The sequence below is a fragment of the Manihot esculenta genome, chromosome 4 (assembly GCF_001659605.2).
Source record: "Manihot esculenta cultivar AM560-2 chromosome 4, M.esculenta_v8, whole genome shotgun sequence".
NCBI classification, from domain to species: Eukaryota; Viridiplantae; Streptophyta; class Magnoliopsida; order Malpighiales; family Euphorbiaceae; genus Manihot; species Manihot esculenta.
In genome coordinates, this window is record NC_035164.2 from 24,318,784 (window position 1) to 24,338,768 (window position 19,985).

A 19,985-nucleotide genomic window follows, 5' to 3' on the forward strand; every position below is an offset into this window, starting at 1 on the left:
TAACAAAACATACATTAAGTTTGGTTTACATAAAACATCATTAATCCATTACATTTGAAAGATCATGTATCAAAAGGGATAACCATACAATCTAGGGTCAAGCACAACTCTAATCCTCAATAACAATCCTTAACATTTCATAGCCATTCGATACATTACATTACAATAATCTCATGTCCACAGCTAGTTATTACAAGACATCACTTTACTCTTCTTGACCTCCTGGTCTATCCCGTACATGCATACCTGGGGGATTAGGGAAAGGGGTGAGTTACTAGAGCCCAGTAAGCAGAATAATAAAACATTTAATTTAAAACTCATGATCTCATGAAATGCATCACATCACAAACAAATCACATCAAGGATGGTCTTGTCACCAATAGTCCTTTACATATCCAATAGTGCCAGGGGCGTAGAATGGGCCTCGACCTGGTCTTTCTCTTATCATAACATAACATAACATAACATAACATTCCAATAATGCCAGGGACGTAAAATGGGCCTCGACCTGGTCTTTCTATTAACATAGTGCCAGGGGTGTAGAATGGGCCTCGACCTGGACTTCCATACCATACCATATCATACCACATCATATCATACGAGGACTAAAGGATCATCCAATACCCATCCACATCATCATCAAATTATGCAATGCAACATATTCGTGAATTCTAATGCAAACAACCTAATTTATCTCATGGCATTCATGATGCATGAATATGCTCAAAGCTGATTTATTTATTTGAAACATATAGAGTTACTCTACTCACCTCTGGTTAGCTCTAACAAGACTCGAAAGCAGCTATCTCACTGCTGGGGTCCTCGGTTCCTCGGGTCCGAACCTACACAGGTGGACTCAAATGATGGACCAAACAAACATGAACATGACTTTAAAATACTCCCCAAAAAACCCCCTAAAACACCATAAAACAAACATAGAAAACATGCAAAGGAAGGCTGAACAGGGCACTTTCGGCGGTAGGTTCGGCGGTCGAAGGTTCTCTCCAGAGCCGAAAGTCATGCACCTTCGGCGGCACTTTCGGCGGCCGAAGGTTCTCTCCAGAGACAAAACTCATGCATGTTCGGCGGCACCTTCGGCGGCCGAAAGTCCCTTCCAAAGCCGAAAGTCCACTTTCGAGGACAGGGTTCGGCAGCCAAAGGCTGGCCTCCACAGGCAGGTTCGGCGGCCGAAAGTCCTTTCGGCTGCCGAACCTGAGTTCTTCCAAAGGGTAGAACTCAGCCATCCACATGCACAAACACCTCTCAAACCATCAATCATGCATTTACCTATTCTACAACAAGCAAACTCAAGCCAACTAGCCTATAGGGGTCTCAAACTATCCTAAACCCTAACTACAACACATCAAACATACATAAACATCATACATTGCCCAAAAACTCAACATAAACCCATAAACTCAAAAATAACCTAAACATGCATTTCTACCCCATAAATCTTCATAGAACTTGCTTAAAACATAAAATGAGCTAAAGATCTACTCTTACCTCTTGAAAATCGAGAGGAGAGGCAATCTAACTCGGATATGGGAGAGATCTCGCTCCTTTGGTCTCCAAGCTCCAAAACTTGCTCAAAAATCTTCAAACCAAGTCAAAACTCATAAGAAATCATGAAAACTCGAAGGAAGAAGCTCAAAATCAACAAGGAACGGTGGAGAGCTCACCTTGGCTGAAAATGGGGAGAAAAGCTCGCCCGTTTCGGACAAGGGACCCCTTTATAGGTGGTAGGCCAGGCCACTTTCGGGGGCCTAACGTGCCTCCGCATGCATGCCATGTTCGGCGGTGAACATAAGGTTCGGCGGCCGAACCTAGACTTCCCTCACTTATGCCTTTGGGGGCCTAAAGCACTCCCGAAGCGTATGCATGTTCGGCGGCCAAACTTGAGGTTCAGCGGCCGAGCCTGAATCTTCCTCCAAGGTTATTTTCATGGAAAAACTCATTTTCTTTCTTGCTTAAAACTATAAAATACATTAAAACATTTTATGAAAACATGATTTTACCCTTCTAGAGGTCTCCGACATTCGAGATTCCACCGAACGGTAGGAATTCCGATACTGGAGTCTAGTCGGGTATTACAATTAAGATATGCAAAACAAGTTAGAGCACCAAGTACTTTGATTAACTAATGACAGTTTATGTTATTGTAAGTAAATGAATGTTCTTCTACTCATTATTCTTTTGACGACATGCTTGGAAAGAAATAAATAAATAAAGAGAAATTTCTTATAACAAATCAAGTTTTGTGGCAAGGTTGTGAAAAATAAAAATAAATAAATAAATAAAGTTCTAATGGCCTCACTTCATCAAAGGATCAATAAAATGGTTTCTTAGTAATTTTGAACCATACAACGAATCATAGAAAAGTAATTGATGTTGGCTTTTGTAACGACCCCAAAATGGACCGTCACCGGCGCTAGGATTCAGGTCGGCTTAAGGCCGCCAGAACCCGTAGCAAGCCTGCTATACTCTCTATGTACCTATAAATCTCATACATGATCATACATATTCTGTGAAAATAAAAACTCTTTTCGCTGTACCAAGGCTTAACCTGTGCATGCACTATCTCTGTACTCTGTACTCTGTACCCTGTACTCTGTACTCTGTACCCCCTAACTAGAGCTTGCTCTAGATGGGTTCACTCATACCTGTTAAGCCTGGTTTTTCACATACTCTGTAAAACATATACATATACAGATCATGTACATAACAAAAGATTTACAACACAAACTAACTAAGTCAAGCACAACTGTAACTGTATACACAACTAGTACATCTCTTGAATATTACATGTCCACTCTAAGCTAGTACAAATCTCTTTACTCTTGCTGTCCTCTGCTGATCTCCCCTGTACACTGTACAGTACAATGAACCTGCATGACTTGGGTTAAGGGAGTGGGATGAGCTCTATCGCCCAGTGAGTAGAACAGTAAAACATATCATTAAAACATGATCTTATGGAATGCATCATATCACAGACAATCCACATCAAGGGTAAACCTATCACTAAATAGTCCCAGTATCTCATACCAGGGCGTAGTCAGAGGCACCTGGATTTCCTATCTCATATATGTATACGTGTCTATAACACCTGTACTTACCATTGCCAGGGCGTAGTCAAAGGCTCCTGGACTTTACTATACCTGCCAGGGCATAGCCAAAGGCTCATGGACTTCTATACCTGCCAGGGCGTAGTCAAAGGCTCCTGGACTTATCTCAGTGACTATTGGATTATTTAGCATTCACCCACATCAACAAATAACTATGCAATGCAACATATTCGTGGATTCTAATGCAAACAACCTACTGCAGAACCATGATGCATGAAATATGCTAAAAACATACCATTTCTTAAGTAAAAGAATTAAGTTTAGTTCCACTCACCTCTGGCTATCTGAACTGACTCTGCAGGCTCTGTAATCTCGGGCGCAGTACTCACTGCTGCTCTCTCTGGTTCCTCTGGTCTGTGTAAGCACAGATAAACTCAAATGAGGGACCAAGCTAGCTTATGATGAACTCTATTAAACTCCCCAAGAATCCCCTTACACTCACTCAAACATCCATGCAAAGCAGGCAAAGGAAGGCTGGACAGAACACTTTCGGCGGCAGGTTTGGCGGCCGAAAGTCCTCTCCAGAGACGAAACTCATGCACCTTTGGCGGCCGAATCTCAACTTTCGGCAGCCGAACCCTTTCGGGGGCAAGTTTCGGGGGCTGAAAGGCATTCCAAAGACGAAAGTCTCTAACCTTCGGCGGCACCTTTGGTGGCCGAACTCCCCTCCAGAGCCGAAAGTCCAAAGGCTCGGGGGCAAGCTTGGGCAACCGAAGTCACCTCCTCTCACCTCCTCAGGGGTTCGGCGGCCGAATGTACCTTCGGTTGCCGAACCTGAGTTCATCAGCAGGGCAGAAACTTGCCCTGCTTCTCGCCAAATGCACAAAACTCCCCCAAACGCAAACACCTCACTTCCTCAGCTTGCATACACCTAAGTATATGCTCAAAGGGGTCAAAAACTACCTAAAAACCCCAACAACACAAAACACATAACACATAAACAAGCTTTTCTCACAAAATCATCAAAAACTCTCCTTTAACCCTATTCATGCAACTCTCTCCCAAAACCTCATAAAACCTTCAGAAAACATAAAAACAAGGTCAGGATCTTCACTTACCTCTTGAAACCAAGAAGATGAACGATCCCAATGTGGAGTTTTGGAGCAACTCTCCTTCAAACTCTCCAAACTTCACAACTTTGTGTTTTTAGCTCAACACCTTCAAAATCCATAAAAATGAATCAAACCTTTGCAAGATGTGATAAAAACATGTAAAATACTCAAGAAGGACAGAGTCTCACCTCAGAAATTGAAAGGAATCGGCGAGCCTTATCCTTTCAACCGACTGAGGGCCTTTTATAGGTGGCTGGCCAGACCACCTTCGGCGGCCTATCGTGAAACCGAAAGCCATGCATGTTCGGCGGCCGAACCTGGCTTTTCTGCCTTGGTTCTTTTCTTTCAAAAAATCATTTCCTTATGCTTTAAAACTATAAAATATATCATACCCTTGGAGAAAAACATAAATCTAACCCTTCTGGAGGATTCCGACATCCTGGAGTCTATCGGACGACAAGAATTCCGATGCCGGACTCTAGCCGGGTATTACATTCTCCCCCCTTAAGAATATTCGTCCTCGGATGTTCCGAAACAAACATATAAACATATAAAAAGGAGGAAACTAACCTCAAAACAGATATGGATACTGCTGGAGCATAGACTCCCGCGTCTCCCACCTACACTCTTCAAGATTATGGTGGTTCCACAGGATTTTCACCATCGGAATCTCCTTGTTCCTTAGCTGTCTGATCTGCGTGTCCAGAATCCGTACTGGCTGCTCTACATAGGTGAGGTCTCCAAGGACCTCCACATCAGGCGCACTAAGAACTTGATTCGGATCTGACACAAACTGCCGTAGTATAGAAACATGAAATACCGGGTGAATTCTCGCCATAGAAGTAGGTAAATCCAGCTTATACGACACATTTCCGATCCTCTGTAAAATCTCAAAGGGTCCAATGTATCGTGGAGCTAACTTACTCTTCTTCCCAAAATGAACCACTCCTTTCATTGGAGACACTTTTAGCAATACCCAATTACCCTCCTTGAACTCTACCAATTTCCTGCGTACGTCTGCATAGCTTTTCTGTCTACTCTGAGCTGTTCTGATCCTCTCTCTGATCATGGGCACTGTTCTACTGGTAATCTCAATCAACTCTGGCCCTGCAAGAGCCTTCTCTCCTACCTCTTCCCAGCAAACAGGTGATCTGCACTTCCTCCCATATAATGCTTCATAAGGAGCCATCCCTATACTAGCATGATGGCTATTATTGTAGGCAAACTCCACCAGAGGTAGATGCTGCTTCCAAGAACCGCCAAAGTCTAACACACACATTCGGAGCATATCCTCTATGGTCTGGATGGTCCTCTCTGACTGTCCATCAGTCTGCGGATGGAAAGTAGTGCTAAAATCCAACCTCGTGCCTATTGCACTCTGCAGACTTCGCCAAAATCTGGAGGTGAACTGAGGTCCTCTGTCTGAAACTATAGACACTGGGACTCCATGTAATCTCACTATCTCGTCCAGATAAACCTGTGCCAGTTTATCTATAGAATAGTTACTCCTAACTGGAATGAAATGAGCAGATTTCGTGAGTCTGTCTACAATCACCCATATGGAGTCTATCCTGTTGGACGCTGCCGGTAAACCCACTACAAAATCCATAGTTATGTTCTCCCATTTCCATTCTGGAATCGGCAGTGGGTTAAGCATTCCAGCCGGCTTCTGATGTTCTAATTTCACCCTTTGACAAATCTCACAGGCTGTCACAAACTGCGCCACTTCTTTCTTCATGGCTGGCCACCAATATACCCTTTTCAAATCCTGATACATCTTGGTGGCTCCTGGGTGAACACTATACCGCACATTATGAGCTTCCCTCATAATGTCTTCCTTCAGTCTGCTACTATCTGGTACACAAAGTCGACTCCCATAGCGAAGGATCCCTTTGCTGTCAAATCTGAACTCTGCACTGTTGCCTGATTGAACAGTCCTGGCAATTTTCATTAACTCTGGGTCCTCGTGCTGTTTCTGAGCTATCTGTTCCAGAAACACATGTGTCACTTTCATCTGTGCTATTAAGGCACCCGTACCAGACAACTCTAGTTGTAACCCTTCCTCAATGAGCTTATACAGCTCCATCACGACTGGTCTCCGCTCTGCTGCCATATGGGATAAACTGCCTAGTGACTTCCGGCTTAAGGCGTCTGCCACAACATTCGCCTTACCCGGATGATACTGGATCTAACAATCATAATCACTGAGTAATTCTACCCATCTTCTCTGCCTCATATTCAACTCTCTCTGGCTCAAGATGTACTGTAGACTTTTGTGATCAGTGAAGATCTCGCATTTAACCCCATAGAGGTAATGCCTCCACATCTTGAGTGCAAAGATAACCGCTGCCATCTCAAGGTCATGGGTGGGGTAATTCAACTCGTGCTTCTTCAACTGTCTAGAAGCATAAGCAATCACCCTATCACTCTGCATCAAAACACAACCCAATCCCACTCGAGACGCATCACAGAACATTGTGAAATCCTCGTTACTAATAGGTAGAGCTAACACTAGGGCTGATGTCAATCTCCTTTTGAGCTCTTCAAAGCTCTCTTCACACTGGTCTGACCAGAGAAACTTCTGGTTCTTCTGGGTCAGTTTGGTCATAGGAGCCGCTATCTTCGAGAAGTCCTGAACGAACCTCTTGTAGTAACCTGCCAGTCCCAGAAAGCTTTTAATCTCAGTCACTGTCGTGGGTCTAGGCCAGTTAGCTACAGCCTCTATCTTCTTGGGGTCTACCTCAATCCCTTCTGCTGATACCACGTGTCCCAAGAAGGAAATGCTCCTCAACCAAAACTCACACTTAGAGAACTTGGCATACAAACCATGCTCTCTTAGTGTCTGTAGAACTATCCTCAGATGCTGGGCATGCTCCTCTGCATCTCTGGAATACACTAAGATGTCATCGATAAAAACAATAACAAAGTGATCCAGATACTCGCTGAAAACTCTGTTCATGAGATCCATGAATGCTGCAGGGGCGTTAGTCAACCCGAACGGCATCACTAAGAACTCATAATGCCCATATCTGGTCCTGAAAGCTGTCTTTGGCACATCTGCCTCTCTGACTCTCAACTGATGATACCCGGATCCCAGATCTATTTTAGAGAAACAACCTGCTCCAGCTAGCTGGTCGAAGAGATCATCAATCCTAGGTAGAGGATACCTATTCTTGATAGTGACCTTGTTCAACTGTCTATAGTCGATACAAAGTCTGAGGGATCCATCCTTCTTTCTGACAAAGAGCACTGGAGCACCCCAAGGTGAGGTACTAGGGCGAATGAAACCCTTATCTACCAAATCCTGCAACTGGTCTTTCAACTCCTTTAACTCTGCTGGTGCCATCCTGTAGGGAGGAATAGAGATAGGTCTGGTCTCAGGCAGCAATTCAATTTCAAACTCCATCTCCCTACCAGGTGGTAGTCCTGAAAGTTCGGCTGGGAAAACATCGAGAAACTCTCGGACTACTGGTACTGTGGCTGGTTCCCTAACCTGACTATCTAGCTCCCTCACATGAGCTAGAAACCCCTGACAACCCCTCCTAAGCAAACGACGAGCCTGAAGGGCTGAAATCAAACCTCTGGGTGTACCCCTCATGTCTCCTCTGAAGACACACTCTGACCCATCCTGGTCTCTGAGACTAACTACCTTCTCTCTACAGTCCAAGGTCGCACCATATGTAGATAACCAATCCATCCCTAGAATGACATCAAAATCTGTCAAGTCTAGAACCACAAGGTCAGCTGGAAGGCATCTACCCTCTATGAACATTGGACTGAAACGACAGACTGACACTGCCACTGATGGTTCACACTTGGGTCCACTGACCCAAAGAGGATACTCTAACTCAGAAATCATCAAACCCAACCTCTCTATGGCTCTCGACGCAATAAAGGAATGAGAAGCACAGGGGTCCATCAAAGCATACACATCTGAACACCCAATGATGAGATTACCTGACACCACTATGTTCGATGTGTTAGCCTCCTCCTGTGTCACAGTGAAAATCCGTGCTGGGGCTACCGGATTTCCACCTCGGGAACCTGCTACTGAAGTAGAGGCTGCCCCTCTCCCTCTACCTCTACCACTACTCTGAGGCACGGTTGGAGCTGCTGGCTGTACTACACTGCCTGAACTCATCTGCTGGCTTGCATGGTTTTGCAGGCGATTCAGCAGCCGAAGTTGAGTTGGTCAGCCAGCTATTGTGCACTCCTCCGTCGGTGAAATGGCCTGGTGTTGATTTGGCATCACAGACAAAGGATTAGGCCACGTCTCTCATGACTCATCTGCAGGGTGTTATCACACCATGCACAGGTGTGGTGTTTTTCAAGTGAGTTTGAAGGTTTTGGGTTAAAAGGAGAGGGTTGGTGGTTTGGAGCTTGGGAAGAGGTGTTGGTCCATAGATCAGCTTTCAGGTTGTTCCTCTTCTGGTTTTAGAAGGTAAGGGAAGGTTTTGAACTTCTTTTACTGATTTATACAGCTTTTAAAGAGGGTAAGGGTAGAGTTGCATATATAGGGTTTAAAGCTTAGTTTTTGATGTTTTAATGGTGTAAGCATGATTATGTGTATGTTTGTTGTTTGTGTTGGGAGTGTTCAGTAGTTTTAGACCCCTTTGAACATATACTTCAGTATATGTGAGTTGAGGGAGGAGTTATGCATGTTGACGGAGGGAGGTTGCCGTCGGGGCTGAGTTCTGGATGAACTCAGGTTCGGCAGCCGAAGGAGGATTCGGCCGCCGAACATGCCAGACTTTCGTCTCTGGAGGAGACATTCGGCCGCCGAAGGTGCTGCCGAAGGTGCCCTGTCCAGCCTTCCTTTGCTTGTTTTGCATGCATGTTTTGAGATGTTCTAGAGGGGGTTTGGGGAGTTGTTTATCAGTTGTATAGAGTTTGTTTGGTACCTCATTTGCGTCCTCCATTGTAGGATTGGACCCGAGGAACCGAGGTGTTTAGCAGTAGTAGCTGCTTCAGAGGGAGAGGTAGCCCAAAGTTAGCCAAGCAGAGGCTACAGGTGAGTGGAACTAAACTTAATGTTTTACATTCTGAAATGACACGATTCTAGCATGATCCATGCATCATAAACTGCCATGTTATGTATTAGGGTGTGTTGCATTAGAATTCACGAATATGATGCATTGCATAAGATGTTGTTCCTGTGGATGAATGTTGGATGATCCTTAGCCCTTGATAGAGATCAGATAGAGTTATGGCATGAGATAGCCATACCAGGTCGCCCCTGGATAGGCCAGGTCGCTCCTGATACTATGGACAGAGCAGAGTTAAGAGTAGACCAGGTGATGACATAGTCTCCTTGGCACAGTTGGTCATGTTATGATATCAGAGATAAGAGTAGACCAGGTGATGACATAGTCTCCTTGGCAAAGTTGGTCATATTATAACATGTAGTTGAGGGCTATTGGTGACAAATTCATCCGTGAGATGATATGTTTGTGATGTGATGCATTTCATGAAAACATGTAATTAATGAATGGTTTTATTGTTCCTCCTCACTGGGCTCTAGAGCTCATCCCACTCCCTTAATCCCAGTTTTGCAGGTCCTGAGATAGCTATGGAAAGTCAAAGTTAGCAAGAGGACAGAGGAAAGTTATGCATGAATGTATGTTGTAATAGTATAGTGGACATGATGTAAGTACAAGCTTAGTTGTAATGTAATGTATAGATATGTACTGTCATATACTGGATAGACTTGTGCTTTCCCTAGTGTCTTTGCTGTCATGTGGTGTATGATTAATCCCTTTGTACATGAATCCTGTTTTACGTTTCTTGATGAGAAATGTGTGAGTTAGGCTTAATGTATGGCTTTGATGAGATACCAGTGGGATGTGTTACATATTAAAAGGGTTTTAATCCCTTGACCCACAGCAGATAGTAGTCCCTCGTATAGGCCCTGAGGGCCATTTCAGATTGACATATCTGAGTAGCAGTAGTTAAGCCTACAGAGTTTTACAGGATTGTTGAGTGGCTTTGTATCATATATGGGATTTATCAGGTACACAGAGAGTATAGTTGGCTGACTACGGGTCCCGGCGGCCTTAAGCCGATCTGGATCCTAGTGCCAGTGATGGTTCAGACCGTTACTAAGGGGTACCGGTTTTCGGGTCGTTACAGATGGTGCAAAAGTCACCTGAGGACAATCTCGAGCAAAGTGCCCTTCCTATCCACACCGAAAACAGGCTGAAGATCCCAACTGACAAGCTCCCTTGTGTGGTCTCCCACATCGTCTACATACTGGACTGCTTGCGCCAGAGCTTGAGCCACTACCTATTCCCAGACCTGACTTGACTTTATTCCAGAACTTACTCTTTGTTCCTTTTGCTCTATCCCATCTCTTGCTGCCTGAAGTTCCTGAACTGGGGGCCTTAGAACCCGAAGCCTGTGCTTTTGACTGTCTCTGCATATTGGCACTTGCTTCCATTTTCCTGGCTGCATCCACAATAGAGTGGAAACTCTCCTTTTTCTGCTGGAAGAATCAAAGAAGAATACTTGGGATGCAATCTCATAGTATATCTCCTTGCCTTCTTCTGATCAGTATCATAGGCTTGACCCACATACTGAAGCAAATCCAGGAACTTATCTGTAAACTCATCAACACTCATCTCGTCTGTCTGTCTCAACTGCTCAAATTCTATTACTTTCATCTCCCTGGAGCTATCAGGAAAAGCCCACCTTGCAAACTCATTGGCGAACTCTCCCCATGACATACTGTCCACCCTAGGCTCCATATAGTTCTTAAACCATTCTCGAGCTTTCTTACACTTAAGTGTAAACCCTGCCATCTCTATGGCTCTACTATCATCTGCTCCCAATTCACTGGTTATCATCCTAACTGATCTGAGGTATTCAAATGGATCATCTCCCGTGTTGTATTTAGGAGCATCCAATTTCAAGTACTCTGTCATTTGCACCTTACCGCCAGATGAGCTAGGTTGATGTCTTTGGGCAACAGGAGCTACTAGTTCTGGTTGTGGTGGTGGAGGTACTGGTTCATTTAACTCTGGGTGTGTTGCACTTGGATGAGTAGGTGAAGGTGGATACATCGGATATGGTGGGTAATACTGAGGATAAGGCATATATGGCATGTAAGTAGGATATGGGACAAAACTAGAGTACGCCGACATACCTTCCATCGGATACCCTGGATCCTGAGAAAAGGCTCGATAACCAAAACCTGAGGTCTGATCACCTCCCTGAGACTCTCCCATACCTTCGTCAGATCTGCCTACACTCATGCTTTCATCTCTAGACTGGTCAATCTCCATAGCCTCCCTCACTTCCGCTGATCTTCCTCCTCTAACTGTACCTCTTCTGCTCTCGTCTACAGACCTTCTAGGGTCTATTGACGTACCTTCCCTGCTAGATCTTTGTGACCTTGCCCTTGGCAATGTAGGAGGACGAGCATCTATTCTCTCACTATCTGGTGGGACTCCAGTCAATCGAGTTGATCGACGAGTTCCTCACATCTTTCCTCTGGAAAACAACACATACTGCAACACATAAGTAACTCATATCACAATAAAGCACATGAATAAATCATCATAGCAGCAAATAGACAGGACGCAACATCCTATCCTAGTGGACATGATTCCCTATTGTGCTTGACCACTTCTAACCTCTATGAGCCCGACACTATCTCTCTAGAGGTCCGATAATGTGAACCTAGGGCTCTGATACCAATCTGTAACGACCCCAAAATGGACCGTCACCGGCGCTAGGATTCAGGTCGGCTTAAGGCCGCCAGAACCCGTAGCAAGCCTGCTATACTCTCTGTGTACCTATAAATCTCATACATGATCATACATTTTCTGTGAAAATAAAAATTCTTTTTGTTGTACCAAGGCTTAACCTGTGCATGCACTATCTCTGTACTCTGTACTCTGTACCCTGTACTCTGTACTCTGTACCCCCTGACTAGAGCTTGCTCTAGATGGGTTCACTCATACCTGTTAAGTCTGGTTTTTCACATACTTTGTAAAACATATACATATACAGATCATGTACATAACAAAAGATTTACAACACAAACTAACTAAGTCAAGCACAACTGTAACTGTATACACAACTAGTACATCTCTTGAATATTACATGTCCACTCTAAGCTAGTACAAATCTCTTTACTCTTGCTGTCCTCTGCTGATCTCCCCTGTACATTGTACAGTACACTGAACCTGCATGACTGGGGTTAAGGGAGTGGGATGAGCTCTATCGCCCAGTGAGTAGAACAGTAAAACATATCATTAAAACATGATCTTATGGAATGCATCATATCACAGACAATCCACATCAAGGGTAAACCTGTCACCAAATAGTCCCAGTATCTCATACCAGGGCGTAGTCAGAGGCACCTGGATTTCCTGTCTCATATATGTATATGTGTCTATAACACCTGTACTTACCATTTCCAGGGCGTAGTCAAAGGCTCCTGGACTTTACTATACCTGCCAGGGCGTAGTCAAAGGCTCCTGGACTTCTATACCTGCCAGGGCGTAGTCAAAGGCTCCTGGACTTATCTCAGTGACTATTGGATCATTCAGCATTCACCCACATCAACAAATAACTATGCAATGCAACATATTCGTGGATTCTAATGCAAACAACCTACTGCAGAACCATGATGCATGAAATATGCTAAAAACATACCATTTCTTAAGTAAAAGAATTAAGTTTAGTTCCACCCACCTCTGGCTATCTGAACTGACTATGCAGGCTCTGTAATCTCGGGCGCAGTACTCACTGCTGCTCTCTCTGGTTCCTCTGGTCTGTGTAAGCACAGATAAACTCAAATGAGGGACCAAACTAGCTTATGATGAACTCTATTAAACTCCCCAAGAATCCCCTTACACTCACTCAAACATCCATGCAAAGCAGGCAAAGGAAGGCTGGACAGAACACTTTTGGCGGCAGGTTCGGCGGCCGAAAGTCCTCTCCAGAGACGAAACTCATGCACCTTCGGCGACTGAATCTCAACTTTCGGCAGCCGAACCCTTTCGGGGGCAAGTTTCGGGGGCTGAAAGGCATTCCAGAGACGAAAGTCTCTAACCTTCGGCGGCACCTTCGGCGGCCGAACTCCCCTCCAGAGCCGAAAGTCCAAAGGCTCGGGGGCAAGCTTGGGCAGCCGAAGTCACCTCCTCTCACCTCCTCAGGGTTTCGGCGGCCGAATGTACCTTCAGCTGCCGAACCTGAGTTCATTAGCAGGGCAGAAACTTGCGCTGCTTCTCGCCAAATGCACAAAACTCCCCCAAACGCAGACACCTCACTTCCTCAGCTTGCATACACCTAAGTATATGCTCAAAGGGGTCAAAAACTACCTAAAAACCCCAACAACACAAAACACATAACACATAAACAAGCTTTTCTCACAAAATCATCAAAAACTCTCCTTTAACCCTATTCATGCAACTCTCTCCCAAAACCTCATAAAACCTTCAGAAAACATAAAAACAAGGTCAGGATCTTCACTTACCTCTTGAAACCAAGAAGATGAACGATCCCAACGTGTAGTTTTGGAGCAACTCTCCTTCAAACTCTCCAAACTTCACAACTTTGTGTTTTTAGCTCAACACCTTCAAAATCCATAAAAACGAATCAAACCTTTGCAAGATGTGATAAAAACATGTAAAATACTCAAGAAGGACAGAGTCTCACCTCAGAAATTGAAAGGAATCGGCGAGCCTTATCCTTTCAACCGACTGAGGGCCTTTTATAGGTGGCTGGCCAGACCACCTTCGGCAGCCTATCGTGAAACCGAAAGTCATGCATGTTCGGCGGCCGAAAGTCACCTTCGGCGGCCGAACCTGGCTTTTCTGCCTTGGTTCTTTTCTTTCAAAAACTCATTTCCTTATGCTTTAAAACTATAAAATATATCATACCCTTGGAGAAAAACATAAATCTAACCCTTCTAGAGGATTTCGACATCCTGAAGTCTATCGGACGATAAGAATTCCGATGCCGGACTCTAGCCGGGTATTACAGCTTTTGCAGATATTTCTAAAAGTATGCCTACTTTCATTCTTATTTGGTTGGGTTACAATTGAGCAATAGAAAGTTTCTCCTTGCATCGACTACCCAACCAATAAAATAACTACAACATTTACTTTAATATTAAAAAAATTAAAAGTCACAGCAACTATAAACTAATGTTAATTTGTAAACTCAACAAATCTTCTATTGTATCATAATTTTGATTTATTTAAAGGATATGGTGGCTTAGATTGGATCTTCCAATGAAATTCTCACAACCAAAGTCATAGGACAAATTTCTTTATTCATGTGAGGGCCACCACTACTATTAAGGCCATATCAACCAATAATCTGTAAGACTCAACATTCACTCAAGAGTAATGACGATATTTTTTTCTTTTTGAAAAAAAAAATCTTGCATCAGTAGTATGAGAATTAATAAATTACAACCTAAATACATATTTATTTTTGACAAAATTTATTATTCATCTTATTGTTTAACTATTATAGATGAGTTTTAGGAGGAACATATAAATAGATTACATCAGATTTCTACTATGAATTTGATAAAATAAGATAGAGTTTTCTTCATGGAGTTGTTGCAGAATGCACGCCATCTATTTCGCTATCTCTCTTTTAAATTTATAGTATGAATAGAATGAGAGAGACACACAACTTTTATATCATTTTTTCACAGATGGCACTGATGATGTTGTTTGCATTATATTTTTTTAGATATGAACTTGCAAAACAAGATAGAACACTGTGTGGATTGGCTTGGCAACCTCTCCAATGCTTAATTCAAGAGTACTGAATAAATAATTGAATTGACTATTGAGACACTAACATAGTTTTGAGCTCCTTATATAGTGAATTAGATAGAATTATATTTAGCATAGGATGTGGAATCCTATATAAGATAGGATAAGAAATCCTAAATAAGATAAGAGAAGGAATCCTAGATAAGATAGGATATGAAATTCTATCGATAAATGTTTACTATAGATTTATCACTTAGATTTACATGCTGCGGCAAATTAACTTAGATTTTTCAGTTTTTCCTAATGTGATTGAGTGAAGCGTTTACTATGAATTTGATCTTCTTTGTGGTCATTCTATCTTAATGAGGAATTTAGTTTTATTATATCTTTTTGTGTACTTATTTAAATATAAAAGAACACTCAAACGATATTTGCTGACTCAAAATTACTCTTACAAGATTTGGCTGAAATCTTGGAGTAAACTATTTTTCCCTCATAAGATAAAAAGTGCCTTCTAATAATGTTAATTTATTGATTTGGCTGAAATCTTGGAGTAAACTATTTTTCCCTCATAAGATAAAAAGTGCCTTCTAATAATGTTAATTTATTAATATTCTGGATGAGTTGAGCTTCTCATTTGTGAAATTAAATACTTATTGCAAGTTGATTGAGTTTCACTCTTCATTGAGATATTCCATGGGGTGATTACTATGGGGTTTGGAAGACTTATAGGACCAAAATAGTTATTATTGCATTCTTTTTTTTTCAGAAGTCTAAAGATGTTTTTGTAAGTCTCACCATTTATTAATAATGATACCATTTGAGCTACCACATAAGATTAGATATGCTTATGCTAAATTGATATTAGAAATTAGTTTGAATTAAAATTGTAACAAATTCTTAAATTAATCATGATTTGGTCATCTTACACCTCATACAGAAACCTAAATAGAATGAAATAAACAATGTTCCGTGAAAATATAGGTCAGAAAATAAAAAATAAAAATAAATAAACAAATAACCTCTTTTAATATTATGTTTATAGTAAAATACCATATATTTTAATATGTATATTTCTGTCATAACGAGTACATATAATATATAAAACATCTAATTTTATCAAGTTGTTTGTTAGTTTAAAATTTTGTGTTTCTTAATCACTTGTTAGTTAGTTTATTATCATAACATGTCTATAAAACATTAGTCTCCTTAAGATCTAATATAGAGGAAAAAGTGCCAAAATACAATATTGTAATTCAAGCACTGAGTTCCTCTAAAATGGGCTTTTTATTTGTATTGTTTATCAATTCTATTTTCATCTTTATTCAATCTTATTCGTGTGATGCTAAGGATCTCAAGGCATGTAAATTTGATGCAATATATCAATTAGGAGACTCAATATCAGATACGGGTAATTCTATTGTAGAAATGCCTCAACTTTATAATGCAAGATTTCCTTATGGTCAAACAATTCACAAAGCAACGGGTAGATCCTCAGATGGATATCTAATAATTGATTATATTGGTAAGTAATAATTTTACATTAATTTGGTAGATTTTTATTAGAAAATTGATTTATATGATTTTCATTTGGTTTGTTGATTAGTGTAATTAACTAAATCAAAAAGCTGTTTTGATTGTTATTAATATTTATCTTTTTTTTTCCCTCCAAATCTTTACAATCTTGTGCAAATTGTTTACCTTTTCAATCATATTTAATTGAAATTTAGTAGCCAAATTGCATTAAATGGAAATACTGAATGATAAATAAGTTTCTAAATGATATATTCATCCTATTGAAGATATTCAATATTTTGGCTTATATAGTTTCTATCCTTTCCACCATAGATATTTATTTATGCTTTGTTATTTTACTTTATCCTATTTAATATTCCTTGGGTTGATTTAGTGGGTTTAACATAATTTTTTCACTTTAATATTGATGTTTATACCTAGAAAAAAATAAAAATAAAAAATAATATTATATTAATTTAAAATCCATACATAAATTTTGTATCATGGTTCAATATTATATATTTAAATTCATTATTTTTTTGCATGATAATTTTCAAATGTGATTACTTTTTTCAAAAAAATTGCAGCTCAATCAGCTGGTCTTCCACTACTAGAGCCATATGAGAATCCAAATTCAACTTTCAGCCACGGAGTAAATTTTGCCGTTGCTGGAGCCACTGCATCGTCCATTAAAACCATAATAAACTGGCATATCCCACTTCCATACACTAATAGTTCTCTCTATGTACAAAATAAATGGTTAAAGAAACATTTGTCTGCAATTTGCAATGACAAAAAAGGTGGTCATCTTTCTCCTTATGTTAATTAATACTTTATTAACAATACTATAAATTAATCAATCACTTTTATTTCTGTCTAATAGAATGTAAGAGAAAACTTAAACATGCTCTTTACATGATTGGGACAATTGGATGCAATGATTATATCATTGCATTTCAATATGGAAAAAGTATTGAAGAGGTGAAGGTCATGGTGCCAAGAGTTATACAGTCCATTAAGACTGCTATTCGAGTAAGTTCACCTTTAACTTTCTTGCAATGAGAGTAACTTTAGGTTTTTTATATATATACATGAATTAAAAATGCAATATAACCATAATTACATTGTATATTCGATTATTTTATTTGGTAGCACAAAAAAATTAACATAATGAGATGGAATGATAATTATATATAATGTAAACCGATTATATTTTATAAAGAATTATATATATAAATAGATATAGTTATGATTACTTGTTTGGTTTATTTTATTTATTGCCAATAACTACCAACAACACTTATTCTATTATGGATATTGCCACGAAGTCATCACCACCACTATCACAGTTGCCACTTACCACTATAGCTAATGTCTTTGCTATTGACTGCCATCACTAATCAACTGTATCCATGACTAGCACCTTGTCACCATCTTCATAGCTGCTAGTATCATCACAATTCAAATACGCTACACCATCACCACCTAACAATGACCTCTGCTCAAGCATTGCAATAGGTTGTAATCGCTGCCATCATTACAACTACCACTGCCACCATTTGGTTATGTCTACAACTACCACTGTCATCTTTTGGTCATTACTAATACTATTACCACAACAACCATCGTTGTTGTCACCATTATTGCTACTACTGCTTCCATAACTTAGTCGTTGTTACTACTATCACCATTATCATTGCAGCCACTATTAATCATCTAGTAATCAAAAGTAATTATTACTACTATAAAATAAACTAAATATGAAATAAAATTAAGATCATCTAGTAATCATAACTAATTATTAGTTTGTCCATTATATAGTATGATTGATTATATTGCATTACATTACATTATACGATATATAGCCTTAATTATTTTAATTCAACTAGGTCTAATTAATTCTATTTCTTTAATTGATTGTAGAAAGTTATTGATTATGGTGCTTATCGAGTGGTTGTACCTGGAGCATTCCAATTGGGTTGTGCACCAAGCTTCCTTACAGCATTTTCATCAAACAAGTCTTCTTACGATTCATATGGTTGTTTAAAAGATTACAATGATTTCTTTATGTATCACAATAATCATCTACAAGTTGCATTGCAAAAAATAAGAAAGAAGAATCCTCACATACACATTATATATGGAGATCTTTATGGTGCTCTCGAGTGGATTTTGGATAATTTTTCCAATCTTGGTTAATGACTTTAAAACCTCTTAAATCTTCTAAATTATAAGATATAGAGGTTATTTATGCAAAATATTTTTAATAACTTTTTTTTTTTTACATTGTGCAGGATTCAAATCACTTAGAAAAGGTTGTTGTGGGATTGGTGGAAGATTTAATTATAATCCCTCAATTAAAAAAATGTGCGGAGCTCATGGAGTACCTATTTGTTCAAACCCTAAAGAATATGTGTTTTGGGATGGATCACATTTTACACATCAAGCGAACAAATACATGTCAAAATGGCTCATTAAAGACTTCTTACCCCAGCTTCATTGTAACATATGATAAGATCTTACAAAGCAAATATGAATGTACAAAAGAAATTTCTTTTAAATTGCATAATTTATTATTCCTAGATGGCTATTTTAAAAATATTTTATGTGTTTGAAAGCTTTATATGACGAAATTAATCAATAGGTAATGCATTATCAAAGGCTTAGTTATAAAAATAATCAATTTTTTTTTTAGTTACAAAAATAATCAATTTTTTTTTTTCATTTTCATGATCTAATCTAAGCACTTAACTTGGTATATTGGCAGATTTATTAAACTTGTCTAAAATATTATCTAATTTTTGTAAACTAAATTTTGAAATCTAAATTTAACACAATTACCATGTCTTCTATAGTTTTATTGTGTTACTCATATAACGATAATCTCTGTTGGTGGTGAGAATCATGGGTGTATGATTTAATCGTCAATAAAACAAAGTGAAAAATACCAGTTGGAAAAATTGAATAAAACTAAAATAACCATTTAGATAAAATTTTCACACATTTTGAAAAATTGGTCAATTATATGAATATTTAAATGGTTTGCACTATAAGAAAAATTTTTATTAAAGAGAGAACTTTTTTTAAATATTAAAAATTAGTAATTGAAAATAATTAACAACTATTTTATTTTATCGTTATGTCATCGTTAGAGATTCTCTCATTAAGAATTTTTAATAAGGATATTGTACAGTAGTCATTAATAGTAATTATGACGATACTGTAATTAGTTACTAAAATTATACCAATAACTATAAATTTTTCTTTTGTAATGATAATTAATATGGGTGATATAAATTAAATTTAAACAAATTATTATTTTGCAATGTAATAATTTTAAAATAATGATAATAATTGAAAATAATAAATTTGATAATAATTGAGTACACAATATTTCTAATAAAAATGAAAAGTTTAATATGTACTCAATGCAAGTTTATATATTCTACAAGCCATGTTGTTAATATTATAGTGGGTTAAGTGATATCTCATTCATTCTCCATTTGACGTGGGATTTGAAAAAAAAAAAAAGATATACTTGCACTTTAATGATC

General features: G+C 39.4%; 1 protein-coding gene across 1 annotated transcript; it reads left to right on the forward strand.

Annotated features, from left to right (window-relative positions):
• Positions 1–16,194: 16,194 nt before the first annotated feature.
• On the forward strand, positions 16,195–18,943 carry LOC110607503 (acetylajmalan esterase). Its single transcript, XM_021746632.1, has 5 exons — positions 16,195–16,441; positions 17,019–17,231; positions 17,315–17,463; positions 18,355–18,625; positions 18,726–18,943. The coding sequence occupies exons 1-5, from the start codon at positions 16,195–16,197 to the stop codon at positions 18,941–18,943; spliced, it is 1,098 nt and encodes a 365-aa protein (XP_021602324.1).
• Positions 18,944–19,985: the final 1,042 nt, after the last annotated feature.

What these genes read in the sequence shown, in the direction of transcription:
- LOC110607503 (XM_021746632.1), top strand. Translation starts at nt 16,195, where the DNA reads ATGGGCTTTTTATTTGTATTGTTTATCAATTCTATTTTCATCTTTATT. An exon ending in TCTAATAATTGATTATATTG is followed by an intron (nt 16,442 to 17,018) that starts GTAAGTAATAAT and finishes AAAAAATTGCAG; the next exon opens with CTCAATCAGCTGGTCTTCCA. An exon ending in CCATTAAGACTGCTATTCGA is followed by an intron (nt 17,464 to 18,354) that starts GTAAGTTCACCT and finishes AATTGATTGTAG; the next exon opens with AAAGTTATTGATTATGGTGC.